At 34.5% G+C, this 20,397-nt stretch overlaps 1 protein-coding gene across 1 annotated transcript in view; it reads left to right on the top strand.

Annotated features, from left to right (window-relative positions):
- LOC135078183 (uncharacterized) overlaps window positions 1–18,002 on the top strand; it is a 37,061-nt gene extending 19,059 nt beyond the window's left edge. Inside the window, exons 2-4 of the mRNA XM_063972769.1 lie at window positions 2,372–2,425; window positions 2,528–3,228; window positions 17,869–18,002. Of these exons, the coding sequence (XP_063828839.1) occupies window positions 2,533–3,228; window positions 17,869–17,886 (714 nt within the window). The 5' untranslated portion in view covers window positions 2,372–2,425; window positions 2,528–2,532 and the 3' untranslated portion in view covers window positions 17,887–18,002. The remainder of the gene's footprint in view (window positions 1–2,371; window positions 2,426–2,527; window positions 3,229–17,868) is intronic.
- Window positions 18,003–20,397: the final 2,395 nt, after the last annotated feature.

The raw sequence follows: 20,397 nt of genomic DNA on the forward strand, positions 1-20,397 counted from the left end.
TTCACCTGACTTGAGCAGCGTCGAAGTCACGGCCACGGTCCTTTCCAGCCGATTAACTATTCCGTTTCAACGGACAACTACGCTTGACTCGCGATTCGTAGATCTTTTTACCAAGTTTTTGTAGCATGGATAAGAAAGCGATTAAAGATTGCTAGCTTCTGCCCACAGCTTCGCTCACGGAAATTTCTGTCATGAAATAGCCTCCGTCAATAGCCAATTTTAAGATTTTCTCCGTCAGTAATTAGCCAATGTTTTTTTCTAAAGTGCTACTTTTTGCGTGAGCATTTGTAAGTACCTACCTAAGTTAGAGTAGTAACAGAGATTCACGAATTTCACTTTGTTTAGAAGATCGAATAAGTAAGAAAGAAGAAAAACATGAGACTCGATAAAGGGTTTCATAATTATTAAATTTTAATTACTTTTCATCTGATACCCAAACCGTATATGGTGGTAGATTTTCCAATCCCATAATTTTAGATACCACATCCATATATCTTACCTCCACGGCAGTAAAGGTAGCCGCACACTGCACGTACTTGTGTAATGAGCAGAACACGCCTCCCATACTGATTGCCCGCTGATGCGGTACTTGCTGATAACACGGTGGTTTTTTCTATGGCAAAACACATAAACAAGCGGAATAATTATTCCTGGTAGTTTAGGTACGTGCTCTTACATAGTGTAGCTTTAGATGATAGTTTAAATTGTTTGGAATGTAAATATTGTTTTTTTTAGGAAGCAGTCATTACTAATATTTTTTGTAGTGCTATCTGGTCCTAAACCAAGCAAAGTCTAAATGGAGGCACATCAAGCTTAGCACTGTGATGTCTTTGTCTTATCTAGTCAGGTCGTTTTATTCAGGTGATAAAACGCAATAAACATAAATGTTAATGATCTCTTACTTAAAGTAATTGAACGCATCGGCAAGAAAGTTATTACAAAGTATATTTTTCTATAGTTATAGAATTATAAATTGAAACAATACTTATGTTAGTTAAAGGGACTGATATATTACAATAATATTACTCTTATCAACACCATTAAACTAGATGTGAATAAGAAAACAAACCTTGGATCTAATACTTCGATGATCTAGTTCGATCAATCAATCCATTCATAAAAATTCGTGGGCGCTTTTCATCTTAAAGTAAACATCTTCAGCTAATGTGGAGCTGATTAACTTTGGCCTGGATTTTCCTTTTATCTCTATCTAGAAGTTTCAAAGCTAGTTTCTGCATTCTTTTACGAATTAAATTATGTAATCTTTTTATTAACATTAGTCATTGCAGAATGTAGGTTTTTTATTTAATTATTATTTGTTTCAAATATTACACAAAACTTCAATATCGTTGGAGTCATTCTTTATGCAAAACGTCATGTAGTTCAAATTTACCCATATTTCACTTAAATGCAACAACAACTAAAACACCGGTTTTTTCCTGGGACTATCCGAACTACGGATTACATCATAGATAATTCTGATGATGTTCATAATGATGTGTATTTTTTGAAAATGCCAATTCCCAAAAGCAAATCCCAACCGATGGAATTCCAAAATTATGCTATTCTTTCTGACAAACATCGTAATGAAATCAAAGACCTTGGAACGGTAAATTATTCTAATTCTGTTTGCTTACAAGATTCGAATGGCGAAGACAGTTTTCAAATAAGCCTGTTGCATGGTTAATTTGCGTTTCAACGAGTTGTTTGTGAGCGAGATTATTTGTAAACAGTTCACACGGGAAAGGCTTTCCATTCAGTTACCCGATTAGTTCTAGGAAAACATGATCCGCGAATGTATGACAACGTTTGTAACTAAAAGTGGTAGGGATACATTTGAAGATAACACGAGTTATGTAATTGAATGCAAGCAGGAAGTTATTAATAGTTATTATGTCAATCAAACATAATGAAATGCAGTCGAAACGACAAAATTATTTTTAATACGGTATTGACATGGTACATCGCAATTAGTTGTCAGTGATTTACGTTGATGATTACAAATTGTCTTGTTCATGTAATTGTCAAATGATGCACAACGTTGAATACATCTCTTTCAAAATTATTCTGCATCATGCGATCACAAACATTATTCAATAAATCTGCAGGATAGACGCGTACCACTCATGCAGGTTGCTGTTTTCCTTAAATGACGTACGAAAAAGATTTTATTTACATGGATTAGGGAATTTGAATTTCGACCGACTATTGTTCTTTCTTTAGTCCTTTGGAGATTGCGGAATAAACTGGACACGTCTGCAGCAAACCGAAGCTAGTTAGTTCAAAATTAAGTAGCGTAAATAAAGAAGGAAACATTAGCTATGAAGTGTAGTAAGAAAAATTGTAAATACCTAATTGTTCTTTGTTTCAGATCGCTTGGAGATGGTGAGCAACTGAATCAGATAAAAACAAGTCTTCACAACAGGTTTGTTTACGTTTAATTCACTTCACACGTCATTGCATTATAGTGTCATCAATAAATCAATGTCACCTATATTATCCTCATGGTTTATGTTGTTTTTTTCAGAAACAATGCCTCGTCTAGAACAATCGCCGCCGGAGGATTTCCGTAGGGTCCTGCGCGAGAAAGCGCTCAGCCACAGTCTGTTTTATCTGAAACTCGGCGCAGGAGTGTCGCCGCAGCACGCGCGGGAGTCGCAAGCGCGCAGGATGAGCGGCAGTGCGGTTGCGCGCGCGCCGCCGGCTGGCCGCGTCACACGGCATGCGCAGCCCCGCGTTTCCGAGCTCTTGCGGCGCTTCGAACCCCGACCCATGCAGTATCTCCGCCCGCCGCGGGCCACGTCTCCTCCCGAGGACATCTCATCATCAGATGACGACGACAGAGCCGCTGTCAGGCGGCGAAGCCGTGACTTGAGCGACGACTCCGCTGTGGAGTTGGAGACGCGGCTGCGGAGGCATTCCCATCCGAGGGACATCACTCCGCCTCCTGACGCCATGTCCCCGAGACGGGAGAGAACTCTGATTGAGGCTCACGTGGTGGAGTTGGGACGGAGGGGGAGTGAGGGGTGTGAGACCAGAGGGCGATGCGTGAGGACGCCCAGCGTGGTCGTCAGCGACTACTCCGATGGCGTGGCCGTCGGTGCTACTCAAGAAGAAGTGGACTGGCTGCGGTCCAGGTCCCTGTCAGCCGACTCCGCCTGTTCCTCGTGCTCCACGTTATCCAGTCGCGACGATGAGGAGTTCGAGTCCCCGACTATGCCAAAAAAGGTCAGTTTTCTCTTGTGTATTTTGGTTTTAATGATATCGTTTAGTATGTTTAGCTAAGATTGTTGATGCAGTTTTACTGAAGTAGAAATTAACCAATTAGTAGTTATAATTAAATGTTACCGTCTGATTTCATTTCGTAATTTATAAATTTATTAAATGTGCTGCTAAGTATAATTCCATTACTATAGTAATACATACAACGAATAATTCTACTATTTGGATGCTAATCTCTTCAAATACACATTGACATCGGTTTGAATATTTACTGTCAGAAGTAAATTAGCAAAAGCTTTTACGTCATTAAAGAGCGTTACCTACGTCAATGGAATGAAATGCGCTCTCTTCGTCGTGATTATTAATATTATTATTGTTAGTTATAATACGATCGATAACGAAAATAAACATAGCTATTGAGAATGTTAGTTTTATGAAAGCTACAAATTATTGATATTTATCATCTTTAGTTTTGTTATGAGTTTAACGGTCAAGTAAATTCGTGTTGGTTGTTTCTATTAACATAATTTATAATTATTATTTATTAAACTATTAATGGCCTGTTCGATGTGATCAGCAATAGCATTATCTATTGGATTAGGTATCTTTGCTTTATCATTAGGCTCAATTACTTTTCTTTTTTCGTTAAGTTTTATCACGCAGTTTACTAATTTTGGATATTATTCGCCTGTATCATCATCGTCTGTCATTCAAATTGGAAGCTTATCCACTTAAACAGTACGTTTATTTTCTATTTTTGGTAGCCATTTACTGAAATTTTACTCTATATTATTCTATTTCCTAGTCACGCACCAGAAGCGTGTTTTTGCTCATCAACGGACAGTCGACCACGAATATATTACAAAAATTGTCTCTGTGCTTTAAGAGATACGAGTTAAGTTTGTTTGGCTTTGTTCTTTCGTTTTGTTAGCTGACTGTACACAGTATTCTATGACGGTATTGTTTAAACGAACTCATTGGTTAAATTGTCTCAGCACAAATTAACCTCGTGTTACTTATTGTATTGATTCACTTATACTGTTTGCGTTATTATAGGATATACGACAAACTAGTTAAGACCAAAATATAATGGAGCTAAATCTAAAGCTATGGATCATTTAGATCGCTAACTATTAGTTGAAGAACCAGCTAGTGTTTATTTATTACAATGGGTTATGATTTTTCTCCAACTACTTACTTATAAGTATCTACGTAAAACTTATTATTTGCAGAAAATACCAACTAAATACTAGCTTGAAAGGAAAAAATATTCTGCTATTGAATTTTTGGTGATGTCAGTATGTAATTATTACTCTGATATTTAAATTTTTGTGATGTCAGAAAATCTTTACGTACTGGTATTCCTTATACGTAATATCGTCCCATCGAAAGGTAAAACATTCATTAAAATTTCCCAAGAAGTAGAAGGATAATAGTCTTCAATCGTTTGGTTTATGTGTCTCATAATTAGCAGGATATTTAAACTAATAAAATAGAATACAAACACAGGATGCTTCACAGCAAAAATTCCATTACATCACTATAATAATAATGATAATTGTTATCGGTTGATGCTCTGTCAACTGTATCCTGGTTTTGACCAGATAAGGTCACATTCAAACTTGACCTTTAACCTTGCGCAATATGGTTTAAAATACTTCTGCTCCTATTATAGAGCTATTTTTCTTGAAAGAATCCAGGAGTTACCAATCTCCTTGTGTTGCCAATGTCTATGAGAGATGATGGTCATTCTACACCAGTTGATAGAATCTGGACATGGGTAAAAAATGCGATATTTACGAATGCTCTTTTAATGAATGGCATAAATTACGCTGAATAATGACTTTTGCTGAAAGTGCTGGAAAATAATTAGCCATAAAATAATAAGTTTCGGTAAATAATATGAATAGACTCTTAAACACAAGTAATTTATTGAGTGTAAAGCTACGATTATTGAATTGAGGATTTAAATAACATTCATTAATTCAGATATTTATGTTGAACACCTTTAAATACCAATATTTCATAATCATTCTACCATGACATCGTTTATTATTATGTCACTTAACTCACATAACTACAATACTCTTCTTTACGTCGTGAATAATTCAGTTCCCAACATACAACTGCTCAAATGCATTCATAAAACTTGCGACCGCTTGTTCCACTTAAAGGCATTAGCATAGTTATGGAGCTGGATAAACAGACAGACGTGTAGTTATTTTATATGAGGGACGGATGTCGACATCCGTCATTTGCGCGTGTTGATTGTGCGGGCCAACTGGAGCGGAGTGGATTACTATTGCTGACATTCGCTGTGACACTCTGACACCAGACACTGGTGACGTATGCGTAACGCCCACTTGGGCAGACTGCAATGGCTACATTAGGTGATAAGTTTTGAAGAAACCAAATCAGCTACTGACTCTGCAGGGCTCTACATATTGATGAACTTGCTGACTTAACAAACTCTGTACCAAATATAATGTCGTGTTCAACGTCTTTAATGAATGACAATTAAACTGCGGATCATAAGAATTACCTAAGACCAAAATTTATTTTAAAAAATCTTATTGTTTTCTGTAAATTACCAGAACACCAAGTAAGAAATGGAATCCTATCGATGATAATTTAATTCCATCACTGTATTACCGTAAAAATCTACAAAGAAGTTCACCATAAGCAATCTAAATTGTGCATTTTCTATGCCTTAGTCAAACATAGTGCCTATCTGTAGACAGACTTTATTCTGTGGCTTAACCGTAACTTTTCTGGAGATTGTAATCATCATTATAATGTTTGTTTTCATACCTCTCATCTACTCGATGTACTTCAAAAGTGTTTTCGCGCGTACATCATCGCACTTAATTTTACGGCTTTGCATAGAAAATAGGAACATCTGGACCACATCAATAACTTATAATACAATAAACTGATGGGCAGTGCGTTCAAAATTTTCCTTTAAACTCGTTCTAATTCTGAGAATTGATAAATACTGTAGTTTAACAGACATAATAGTAGACTCGGGCTATAATTACTGGTCTATTTTAACTGATCCATTCATGTGTGCAGTTTTAAGCATACTAGAAACGAATACAGAAGGCTTCTTTACTTCTGTGATTTACTTCGGAGATTGTGCTACGATTCGAAGAAAATATTATGTAAATGTAATGTATTTTAATGTGGTTCGATGTAAACAAATCATGTTTAAAACATGAGTTGGGTTTGCAAAGTTTACTGCGTAATATTAAGTAATATATTTTATATTATATAAGCTCATTTTATGAAAAGACCATCAAAGCTAGTATCAATCTCAAGCATATAGAGAGATTTGAGAGTTTGATTTAAACTTTGAGTTTTGTTTCACTAATATTATAGGCATAGCGATGAAATAGTCGCCGTCTATGTGGAGTAGAGTTCCTTCGAAAAAAATGCAACCCAATAGAGTTTCCTTTGAAGAAATGTGTTAAATCTAAATAAAGAATCTTATAATGGGCTAAATATAATCCCAAATTCGATTTAGACACATATATTTATGCATCCACAAATATCATAAAATTTACCATTATGAGTCTTTAGTCAGTCAAGTTACTTAATATTTAGAGTGAAACTATCGTGTAATTTCCTTAGGTACCTACTCATATTTTGTTAGTTTATTTTGCAACAAACGATTACTTTGATATTATGCTGTCGACGGTATCCTGTATTGCTATGGTGCAGTTGTCCCGATAAACTCGCAGATAACAGCGTTGACTTGCTAATGAGTTTTGCAGGAGGTAATTTCAATTAATACCATGGTCGTGTTTGTAGGATATTTTTACTTATGGGGCCGCGAATTAAATTAAAATATAAAATCGTGTCGCGAATGCTTGCCTGTGGCCTGTGGGGTAAAAGATTAAATATATTCGAATCTAGCCTACACCTTGAAAAATATAGCGTAGGACGTCTTCTTGCTAGATGAACCGATAATCTCGAGAAGATATCTAGCAGTAGCAGGATGAATGATGATCTTAATATAAATATGATCGTATCTGTAAGGACAGATAAATACAATATTAAAACGAAAGTACGGACTCTAACTAAGTCTCAATAAATTCAAGTTGGCATTGATAGAGACCGCAACAGCTGCTTTACATCCAATGTTATAAACAAACCTTTCCAAATTATGTGCATTCAGATACAACTGACTTCGTAGTAAACTGCATAATTTAAATAACGTGGAAATTTTTAGCACTATTAGGGTTCCGCACTTATTTGGCAAACGGAACTCCTCTAACATTTTCTTATTATTTTATTTATTTATACTTTTTCACATAAAACTGTACAGTGGCGGACTTAATGCCAGGTGGCATTTTTTCAGATCGTTTTTCACGGAAACTTTTCCCAGAAACTATAATGGATAGATTTGAATGGAAAAAGTGCTATGGTGACCCAAATATAGCAGTCATCCATCCGTCTCTTGGAGACCAAGGTTGCTCTGCACCTACCCGATTTTGAAGTTAGATTTTCCATTGTGTTCTTTTACGCACAACAACTATTACTTGGAAATTGGGTAAGCCCTCCAAACTGAATAGGTGTTTGAATTTCCTCGTATAAATAGCGTCTCTTATAAAATATTGTAGATCATTAGGATAATAATAATGTAGTAGTGTGTATTGACAGCTGAAATGATATACTTCTTAATAATTTTTTGGTCAACATTTTTGTATGCAGGGTGGTAACGATAAGTGATCTCACTCGTTATTACTAGTTTTTGGATATCTAGTATAGTTTAGAAATAATCGAGTCAGATCACTTATCGTTTCCACCCTGTATAGGTACTTAGTTCTCAAATATTAATGAATAGTAGGCATGGAAATGATTGCTATTTTTCATTCATTTTCATTCTATGAAATGATGATTTTTGTTCATATGATTTCACATGCGAAATTTCACAGACAATGATTTTTATTCGCAGTGTTATAATATAGCTCTTTCATCTACTTTTAATGAAGTATGAATTATGATGAACGATTGCTAATTAACTAAAATTAACTAAAATATGAAATGTAACAATAATAATATCAGTTTCATTTTATGTTTGTTTCATGTTATACACAACAAAAAACAAACAGTTTCACAGCACGTATGCAACAATCATTAACCGCGCGACTAGTGAAAAATCATTCATTTCATCTGCCTGCTATCTAATGAAATCATACGAATCATGACAAGGAAATCTAAACCTTACACCTTTGAGTTTAAAGTTCATATTTAAAATGCCCAGTTTCGTCCGTCATCACATCTCTCGTCCTTTTCTAACACGCACATGATCAAATCATTCCTTCTTACTCGCTCGGACTTCGCTCGAATGAATGAATGAAATTCATGTGATTCGTGATTTCGTTGACTGTGAAATTATAGCAGTCTATGTGAAGAAAAATAGCAGGTGTGATTAATGAAATTCATTTCGTATGATTTTTCACCTGCTATTCATGAAATGTTCCATGTCTAATGAATAGTAAAAGCTATGCCTTACCTATTTTGAGCAAAATAGATGTGATTAGTGGCGCTATTTTTGAACACAATGAAATGAAACATCGATTATTCGTGTCACACACATCTCAACATGTCTACTAACGAGATGGTTTCACATGTGATTTATGTCACGCGAAGACGTCACCGAAGCGAGATGAATGTTACATTGTCAGTCGTACGCGCATGTAAATTCGTCAAATCAAATATGTAGGTTTTGCCCGTGAATTTCCACTGGGTGCAGTCATAAATATTGAATGTTTGGAAAATTCTGGGGAATTCGACGTATTTTATTCATAGGAAAGTGTGATCAGAATAATAATGATTAGGGAAACTACCAGAAAGTCCACAAAACAAAAAAATATAATGTAATTCAATCGCAAACCACATTGCTTATTATGAACATATCAAAACACACAAGTGTACTATCGGGGACTCGAACGCCTTGACACCTTAAGGGCCTAAATTGTTTGCACACACACGCTCGATTATGCTCCGCCCCCGTTCATTCATATTTCGGGTCTAAGCAGCGTCGGCGCACCACTGTAGATGTTTGCCCTAGCAAACCAAGCTCTATGTAAAGCAATTAGGATTGAGTATTGCTTATTACCCGCATTCGTAGCGCTCGTTTGGCAACGTCGCATTTTAGTCAATTTGAAACCCAATAAAGAATCGCTACAAAATATTATATGAGGCTTCGTGTAAAATTTGAACTAGCGATTGCCCGCTCGGGTCACAAAATTGCTATCGCACATTCCGAGGTAACTATGCAATTTCCCGAGAAAAAAGTAGCCCTTTCTACAATTATTGTTGATATTATGAGTGTAAATCTCATGATATTAGTTTAGCTAGTTAGGGCGAGAAATACAAAATCATACAGTTGCTTTCGAATTTTACTTATTTAATAGGTATTTAATTTATTCGGAACTTATTTAAACAATATGTTATTGAATTAATTAGCAAAGAGTTAAGGAATATTTGTGGCTTAAAACAATTATTGTAAGATCTGGCTATAACTTTCTTAAATCCTTGAATGTAAATAAAAACTTATAATAGGTTTCTATTTATTTTTAATGCATATTTTGTTTTCCGTTTTAAAGAAACACTTATCTTTAAAACGGAACATCTCACATCCAGGTAATTGGTTATCGTAAATATTGTAATATTCAGTTTTATTTATTTCAAATTCAATTTTTTATTGCACATTAAGTGTCTTTACACAAGGTCTTAAATCAATAACAATTAAACTTCAAACTAAATAATACTTAAACAGTTAACAATGTAGATAAGTTTGTAAGTAAATATAAGAATTATTTTGAGAGGCATGGTTCAGTAATCGAGCGGAGGTCAATAAAAAGGCAATCAAACAGTCCAATTACTAGCACGGGTCAACACAAATCAATCGGTTATTGATCACGAAACTTCACAAAAAAACAAAGGAGAGAATATGTCGACAGATCGCCAAAGCAAAAAGCAGACAGACCTCGTATAAAAACACAATATTAAAAAAAATACATATCTATTTGTTTGTAACCAAATTCTATTATTAAAATTCTAAGGCTGAGTTGCACCATCTTACTTTAACTTTAACAAACGTCAAAATTCTGTCAAACTCCATACAAAAAGCACCGGTTACCGTTAAAGTTACGGTCAAAGTTAGGTGGTGCAACTCAGCCTAAAACTAAGAAAGATTGAAGAAAAAGAAACATTTCGTTTTAAACCTTAACCGTATGACAATAAAGTGCACAATGGTATTTCGTATTGCAACCTAAGCCCTGATTGTCTCTTATTGGTCGTAGTAAAAATATAGTAAAATGCGTAACCAATTAGAGACGGGGTGAGCACGTGACCGGAGCGATGCGCTTACGCTAAAATTTCTACAAAGTGGTCAGGCGGAAGAGTCCCCGATAGTACCTATCTGTCATAGTTCAGTCAGATTGTGTATCATACGCAGACAGCGACGTTTGTTCGAATTTTGCTAAATTCATCAGCTAAAAAACCCTTTAAGCACCTAAAAATGGTCCCACCATCGGAATGTTAACAAATTAGGTGTAACACGTCTTTAAACATAGCAACTCAAAAAAAAATTAACCTTATTTATAGAAATTGTGACTCGATAAAACCTACAGTTTAACTTACAGTTAAACCTTAATTAGGGCCCCAGTTTTGCACCAAGATTTGGTTTCCAGGCTACAGTTCTTTCACATTTCAGCTTAGAATAATTTATACACAATTACTACTTAATGTAATTATTCTATACTAGCTTTTGCCCGCGGCTTCACTCGCGTGAAATTTCGTTTGTCACAGATCGTCATAAATTATAGCCTATATGTTATTCTGGGTTATAAACAATAATACTGTAAAGTTTCATCAAAATCCGTTCCGTAGTTTTTGCGTGAAAGAGTAACAAACATCCAGACATCCAAACTTTCGCATTTATAATATTAGTAAGAATTAGGAGGATTTATAATAATAATATAAGTAGGATTTACTAAGGCTCGGTTGCACCATCTTACTTTAACTTTGACAAACGTCAAAAATATGTCAAACTCCATATAAAAAACGACGGTTATCGTTACAGTTACGTTCAAAGTTAGGTGGTGCAAATCAGCCTTAGTGTAATTAATTATTCTACGTTTAGAATGCTTACTGAGATCAGTTACGCATGTAGAGACGCGAAGTTAAGTTAATATTGATACGGAAGTCATATACCACAAAAATGTCACAGCCCACAAAACTTGTGACAGTAATGGACGGCATTGACGTCACGATTCGGTGGTCAGGACAGATGCGCCGGCGTCGGTATTGTGCAGGAGTCATTGGGTTTGCGTTTTGCTCTTTTTGTACGCGAAATGCGTCAGAACATAAGAATTGGGTAAGGCGCGGCAAAAGCAATGACCGCGGGTGACCGGGGAATGCAATGATGTAATGCATTTTTTAATAAAACTAGCTTGTTTGCATTGTTATTGGGATAATGCACTTTAACAGGAAAAAAAGGCCATGTAGGGTCAGTTCGTTGTTCAACTGTCTTTCTTTCTGTGACTGGCAAGGGTATCAAAAACTTTAGGGAACTTCCCGATTACTTAGAATCATGTTAGATCTGTGCTAAAAAACACATTGATTTCTTTAATTATAACTAAAAATCGCCTCAGAGAATTATGAATAGGTACTTCGCTTCCTCTACTATTTATTTTGGAGAACTTGGAGGAATATACTGGGCCTGACACATCTGTCTGCTTTCAGATTTAAGAACTGCTTTACTTAGTAATCCAAGCTTTCTTTGCTGAAGCATTTTCATTTATTTTACAGTTAACTGGCTGAAGTTAAAATCCATGAACTATCATCGTGGTTCTTTGTCTAAATACGTTATTATTTACCAATACCAGTGGAAATATTCAATGATAACGTATGTCTAACCACACTGCCTTTCCCACATAACCGCAGTGTTGGTGTGAAGTTTAACAATACCGTGACGTCTCGAGTTATGGTTACACCGTTAAATTAAATACTACAACCGATTAAATATTTACTAACGTCATCTTTTGTAACGGTCGTAGCTTAAGATGTAATAGGTAGTTACTGTGTGCTATAAGTCCGTAATACTAGAAAGTAGGTAGGAGCCAGGTTCCCAGTTACAGAGTGCAGATGAGGAATTAAGGTTCTTGAAGAAAAAGAAGAATGATGAAGATGGAACCGTGTATTTTAGACGAGTGACAGATATAAACAATAAGAGATCAATTAAATGTCCATATTGCCAGTGATCTGGTTACCTACCGTGGAAGTAGGTATTCATATCATAAATACCTATGAAAGTAGCTATGTTTGTTTGCCCCATATTTTTTCACGCTTAAACCTAACCATTGTACTAATTCAAATGGAATTGGATATAGGAAAGTTTTTATCCTGATTTATGAAATCCCGGGTTTCAATGTAAGAAAATCACCTTTTCAAATGCGCAATAAAGTCTTTCTATAACAACCAGAACTCGAGCGAAGCCGCGGGCAAAAGCTAGGCTAATAAGTCTAAAATCTATCAACATTCTAATCCTAACCAGCAAAAACTGGTTATCCTTAACTGCGTATTCTAATTGCGCGTATCACGCTACAGTGGTTAAAGCATCCATTATCTGCGATTGAGTCGAAACAATGGTCTGTTATGGTTATGTATGTATGTATATATGTCTCTTTTCCGTAGTAAACCGATAGTTTTATTTTTTATACGCCCGCCCACCATTGACGTCAATCTCAGATCATAGAAAGAGAATAGATATGAAGTCGCGCGTAACTACAACGAGAACCAGTGTCCCCACATTTCCCCCACCACAGCTCCCACACACACATTCAACTGTGTAAAAACAAAGCGACTGAGAGTCTACGACAACATGTGCAACCGGCTTAAAAGTGCTGTGATTGGCCAGAAGGCGTGCCTTATGGCCAATCAATGGCCGCGTGACGTGACGCACACTTTGAAAAAAGCAATTAGAGAGAAGAAAGATAAAATGGAGTCGATAAGATATCGATACTTTAAATCCTGGGGGCAAGGCTCGAAATTGGTTTAAAAAATGCTTGTATGAAAACCTTTTTATTATTATACGTTATTATTATGTTCTTTAACGATTTTTGCATAAAGGAGTCAGTTCCATTTTGTATGGACGAAAAACTCAGAATCAATTATTGGGACTAAATGAAGTTACCTTATATTAATTTACCCCAACCAAAGCTCAATGTCGTTATCGATGGAGTATAGAAGTTATAGACTGACAAAGTTTGTATGAAAAGTCATGGGTTAAGTAGGTACTTGCGATTTTTACCAGTATTTACAATATTGGTAATATTATTATTTACTTTAATAATAATAACAGGATCACTGTAATTATTATTAACTACTATCGCGCATTAATTTTTTAATTATGGCGAAATTCGTACCGCCTATGTTTATCAAAAATAATGCCTATCAACTAGCTCTTATAGTAATTACATAGTTGACAGTTACTAATCCCTTCTACTATTGTTATTGTTTTTGTAAAAACTTAAAAATCGCAAGCAACTCATGATTTTTTCATTCAAAATAAGAAAATAGAAAATAATAATTTACTTCTATTTATCGATAATAGGAAACCGTATTAGAACACGAGCCCTGCACTATGTTACGACCGGCACATGCGGCCGTACTGTGTATTTTCACGCGTCAGTGGATATCGGAAGAAATAAAATACATTGCGCAGTAGTTACGCATGACATAAAGTGGTTGCTAACTAAATCGTCAATGTACAACGTGTTTGAATTTTTATCACCACTAATTTCGATATCGCAGTAAATGTCACGGCACTGAATTCGTTCGTAAAAATGTTTAGTTTTTTTTATTTATAAGCAAAATACCAATGGATTTGCAATACTTACATGTGGTAAATGACTTCATTGTTCCTGTAGTTCTTCGTTTCACTTATGTTATTGCACGTTACGACGCATTATCCAACAATATCGGAGAACATTTCCTCAGTACGACTGAATCGCGACTAACCTGACGTCGCGGGCGATGTTCGTTTCTGGGCATATCGCGGAGACACGCGCCACGCCCCCGTTTCACATCTATTCCCTTCTATGATCTGAGACGTCAATCGACCGGTTCACATGCGGGCTGTGTGCGCTCGCGCAGGGCCGGCAGGACGCTATCTTTGATCCGTATGAATTTAAATTCGCACACGAATTTAAACCCAATACGTATGCTAATAAATTGGGTTTCTGTCACCATTTTCCAGTAAGTTCCAGACACTTTAAAGCACTGATTTCGAAGAACATTAGATTTTAAGTAGCTCTAGCTTTTACTACAATCTATTTAATAAATAAGTAGGCAGTTAAAAACGCGAGTTAGGGAACTTATACACTCATTTTAGCCGAAAGCTGCTGTAAAGTTGGATTTTCAGTACCTTTGACATCAGTAGTTAAGTTCGCAAATTAGTGACATTATTCCTTAAACAAAATCTATGGTAGAGTCGCTCTTTTACTGCTCATAAAGAGTGTTTCAATTGACTATGGTAGTAATATAATATCGATGAAATAAATGTAATAAGTAGCAAGAAAAAACCTATCGGCGAACCCTGGAGGATGTGGAATATAGGTAACATCATCTATGTACATACACAAAAGAAAAATATCGAAATAACTAACCCTACCTTATGATTATTTATGATACAAATCTTTGTATGTTTTCCATAAGTTCCCTTTTAAGAATCATCGTAATTTATCACACCTTTTCAGTAGCGAAGGCTGTTCAAAATTACCGGTTGCTTTTGTAACATTAATTTTATTTACGGTTGGCCGATCCGACAGATTGATTTATTTTTTCCGATTGAATCTGACCTTTGTTTCCTTTGTGATTGCTTATATCGAATCAGAATCGATTGAATGAATTTTACACAGTTCGGAATCTATTTTCATGATTAACTTATTTTATTAACCGACTTAAAAAAGGAGGAGGTTTCTCATTTAGTTATATTTTTCTGTATGTCCCCCGATTCTCGAAGTTATCTGGAATGATTAGGAAAATTATTTCTGTAGTAACTGACTATGATGTCTGGGAATTTCATTAGGTAGATAATTTCGTTAAAAATTATTGCCAGTTAGACTGGAGTTTAATTTGATAATAACTAATCACTATCATTGTTACTTTTATTGGTTTAAAAAGCCATTTGGAATAGAACATTAATTTCTGTGACCATCACTGGCAACCCTAGCCGCCGAGTGTCAAATCACCAAACACGGACTGCGGCAGTTAAACTCTTGCATGTGTGCGCGCAATCTTGCGCCCGCGCCGGTAACCATGCAAATATGCACCGAACGCTTGCACCGGCTGGACGGACTTATCAGTTAGGACAAATATTTAAGTTTCTAGTAGGCAGTTGAAATATTTGCGTTTGGAAATTGCTCTTTTGCACCCAGTTTGCATTTACTTAAACATTAAATTAAGTATTTAGACTAGTAAGCGATAAATTAGGTATAACATGTGAAAATTATAAAGCGTACATGTTACGGTTAATGTGATAAATTGAAAATTATGAATAATTACCGACAGTCGAGGTAAAAGTGATAAATTAATCACATTTATCAGTGATTATTTAATAATGCAACTAACAAATATCATAAAAGAGAACAGCCACACATTTTGAACGTTTTGATATCATATATTAATATAATTTGCCATAATGACTTTGGACTGTTTCTTGCGTAACATTACTTTGCCATAATGCCTATAACATATTGTTTTGATTTATAGTGAAAAATAGGTTAGGGTGCGGCGGGCGGGGGTGGCCCTTGGGCCACCCCTAAGCCGCCTATTTAGTTTTATACAAACATAAATGATCTCATATTAATCACTTTTACCAAATCATGAGGTAATTATCCATAATAACCGGCGATTATTCATAATTTTCACATTTATCACATTTACCGTAACATACACATTGACATTTAACTGAATCATCCAGGCAAAGGCTGAAGTCCATTTTCATCCAGCCTGAATGAAAAAGGCGGGAGAAAGGCGCTCCTTGTGGAAGCTTACGACCAGAGGAGTGCTTTATGTTAAAACTATGATCATGAAGCAATTTAGTTTGTACAGATAGCTCACTATGACGTCATAATTCGTTGTTGTAATAGGCACTATTTTGCTCTAAAATTGTTTAGACTTGTGCTGGTGACTGTACATACAATAAGGCTGAGTTGCACCATCTTACTTTAACTTTGACAAACGTCAAAAATCTGTCAAACTCCATACAAAAAGCACCGCTTATCGTCATAGTTGCCGTTAAAGTTAGGTGGTGCAACCCAGCCTAAGTTCTCGTCGTATCTAATGTAACTATTGTACAGCTGCGTGCGAAAACTGCAAAATTCTAGTAGAAGGCCGATTAAAATCACGAATTTGAATTTAGAACGGAAATTTTTACATTTTTTTTTATCAAAGGTTCTGGAAAGTTCTGGCAACTGATAGCTATATTTAGCCTTATCTAGCTTTAAACTTTGAACAGATCCTGTTATTCGTGAGGCAAATCCGGTTACACGAGTAGATAGTTTAATATGTTTGCCTTATTTTAAAATAGCTCTTTGTTACACTATACAAACCTTTGTCGTAAAACACATTGTAATGGAACTTGACTTACCACTTTGTTGAAAGTAGGTACTTTATATTATTCGTGTAGAGACAGTTAATAAACAACTAACATGCAAACTGCATGCAGTCGTAAAACGTAACAGCATGCCTAAAATAACTGTGACACAAATGCATTGGCATAAAAGTCAAATTAAACTTTTGTGTCAATGGCCCTTTGGACTCGACGCCACATTTTACAATGTGGTTTCTATGTGGTTCTAATTGGTGCGATTTTGCAACTATTTTTATAGCCTGATGTAATGTCACTGTACTTATTTACTTATGTATAAGTAAAACTCGTCCAACAACTAAATACTTCCTTATTTTTATAAATACGAAAACAGAAATAGAATACTCCTTTTACTAAGCTCTATTTTTATCTCATAAGGATTGGGGAACATTCTCTATCAAAATTGATAGAATGTCATAATTTTAATCAACATTCAACCCATTTGGAACGTTTTATTTTTATGAATAGGGTATAGTGTACCTATATTTTTTATTTCAAAAATGATACTAACATAACCTCTAACAGTATTTATTTTTATTTAGTTATTTTACTAACTTTTTAGTTTGCGACGATGTTCTCAAACAGAATCGAAGACAAAGAAGATCGAATGCTCGAATTGCTGTTTTATGACGAATATTTTTAACTTAATTATTTTTTAATTTGAGTCAGTAAACTGACGTTTAAATACATAGAATATATTAATATCTGCGTGGAAACTGCAGCAAGAAATAGAACTGGCTGCATGGAAACATCCAACGCCGGTAAACTAAAAAAAAAAGAAATATTACTGAATCGAATTTAAAATAATAGAGTACTGGCTGTATAGAAATATTTAACGGCCTTAAACTTAAAAAAGTTTAAATGTCATTTTACTGACTGGAATTTAAAATTGGTAATCTTTGTCTTCGGTTCCTAAAACAGGTCGCTCAGGACTTTCTACCCTGTTCCATTGACTTAAAGAGTAAAATTACTTGTTCCAGATGATAAGCACGGACTGAGGGCACCTTGACCTGAGCGACCTGGGAGGCAGGGCTGCTGGGTGGGTGTCGGGACCAGTGTAGGACGGGATATGCGCCTTGGCAATTTCAGGGAAAATTTTCCAGGGAAACTTTGCTAAAAACATTTAATTAGTAGAGTAATTAATGTTGTAAGTACCAACATTGTATAGTTCTCTAATTCGGCAGTATAAAAAGGGTCTATTTTTACAAAGTAATTTGCTGTAAAAATCCGAAAAGAAAGGAAATTTCTTTGGAAAAGAGAACGCATCAGTAAAAATTCTTTGACTAGTTTTTGTTTTTCAAGAACAACATACACTGTGGACAGTGTTATTTTATTTTTGATTGTTTAAAAAGGTTGCCAAGACGCATTATCTTAATAAGGATATCATAATTGTATTTATGTCTAAGTAACCCATAATTTATGATGACTTTGATGACCATTTCGTTTTTGATCTTGGAAAAGCATCACTGAAAATTACTGCTGTGACTTTTCCTGAATAAAATTTCCTTAACTTTACCTAAAAATATTTTTAGTTATTATACCTACTTCAATTTAAAAAGAATTTCTGTATTATTGAGTATGGCATCTTTAAATTTAATTTATTTATTCCAAGGTTTACTTGGTAATTAATTAGTTTGTTGTTCATTATTATGTATTCTAATTCTTGCATAAAATTAAAAAAATATAATCTGTTAAAATGATTAATAGATTATTTTAAAGTTTGCAGCTTTTCTCATGTCATGCACAATGCACATGGTCATAAAAATATGAGATCTTATGTTTGTAATAACGCAAGTTAAAATTTTACTCAGTTCTAGATATATTATTATGACTCAGTTCTTATTATTATGTTAGTTTATTTATTTATTTAAGATATTTCTTTTATTATAATTAATTTTAGAGTCCCATAATATCTATGTAATTTCATTAATCAGCATGTGATATTCAAAGACATTCTTATTGTTTTTGTTTAAACTATCTAAATACTTAAGTGAGGTTGTTATTTATGTTAATTCATTGTTAGATATAAATAAACACTCATTATTATTATTTTAATTGTTTGGAGAGTAATTTAAAATGTACATTTAACTAATGGCAATGTAGATTCTACATGTACTCGTTAGATTTTTACTAGAATTGTTTACTAATCCAAATAATATTATAATTCTCATAATTGTTTAATAATAGCACAGTTAAGTCGCTAATTTTATTATGATTATTGTTTATCATACTTACGTTTACCGAATGAAGTATTATGCGTTAGTGTAGATATTTTTATTTAATTACTTATTTCCAAAGATAAAACAATCAAGAATATTTGAAGAATACTAACATATCATTGCTTTTAGGAATAAGTTCTGTTAAAATTATGAGAGGATGAATTATGATTATTTTGTAGTTTCTACATTTATGAACTTATGTTTTTAAATTATATGACTGTTTCTGTTGATTATTTTCCTCATAATTTTGAAACTAATTATCATAGATGTAGGTTTAAAGTCTATAATAATGCTTGAAATCTTACGTGAATCTTATTACCTACTTATTATGATTATTAATTAATATTGTTCATAACCAGTGAAAACATTCCATAATGCTATAAATTAATAAGCATGATCTGTGACGTCAGATTATCAATTATGAAATCCAATTATGATTGTACTTTTAATTAATTTACATACTTGTATGTATGCTGAATAAATTTTATCAATTGTTCGTGTTTCTTTTTTGTGTAAATATAAAGTTAGTAGGTACATATGTACAGAATAAAATAATAAAATAGGGACAATGAAAATAACTTAAAAACAATATAGCCAAACTACTAAAATTAGTAACACTGTATTATTACCATATGACATGATTTTCTTAGGCTTCATCTCAGAAGTGGTCCTGAAAGTGCAAATCATTGTTTTTGTATTGAGACGTCTAAAAAGCTCTTAACGCTTAATCGCAAAGAATAATTAATTATACCTACCTAATTTACCGCCTTCCCTTTTTACCTATTCTAAACAACTGTCTTCTAAGTTGTCTGGAAAAGATCACTTTATAGCGATAAGACCGCCTAAATTGTGCTGTATCTTTTGTATATTTCTCTCTTTTTTTCTTGTCTTGTTCTGTGTGTTCTATCTAATTTATCCATGTTAACCAATCGAACATGTTTTCGGTAAATAATCGAGATGCCCTTTACAACAAAATGCTTGTAACTATGACGTCCGAATCGACCTCGAACAACCGTCTCGCTTCAACGCTCACAGTGTGAAAGGGACGTGTATAGAAAAAGTAGATATTGTGTTCGATCGTAAGTAGGTCCCAGTTATTTATCACAAGTACGAAAGCTATTTTTAACTGTACAAAGGGGATTATGAATTATGAATTGGAGTTGACATAAGTATGGTTTATGTGTCTGTTAGTTACGTATACGTGAGCTTAAAGCCGTTGCATAACGATTTCATTACATTATTGTGTACTAAATAATTTAAAAACACTAAACTTTCAAAGTTAACGTGATC

Source organism: Ostrinia nubilalis, chromosome 14 (assembly GCF_963855985.1).
Source record: "Ostrinia nubilalis chromosome 14, ilOstNubi1.1, whole genome shotgun sequence".
In the NCBI taxonomy this organism is placed as follows: domain Eukaryota; kingdom Metazoa; phylum Arthropoda; class Insecta; order Lepidoptera; family Crambidae; genus Ostrinia; species Ostrinia nubilalis.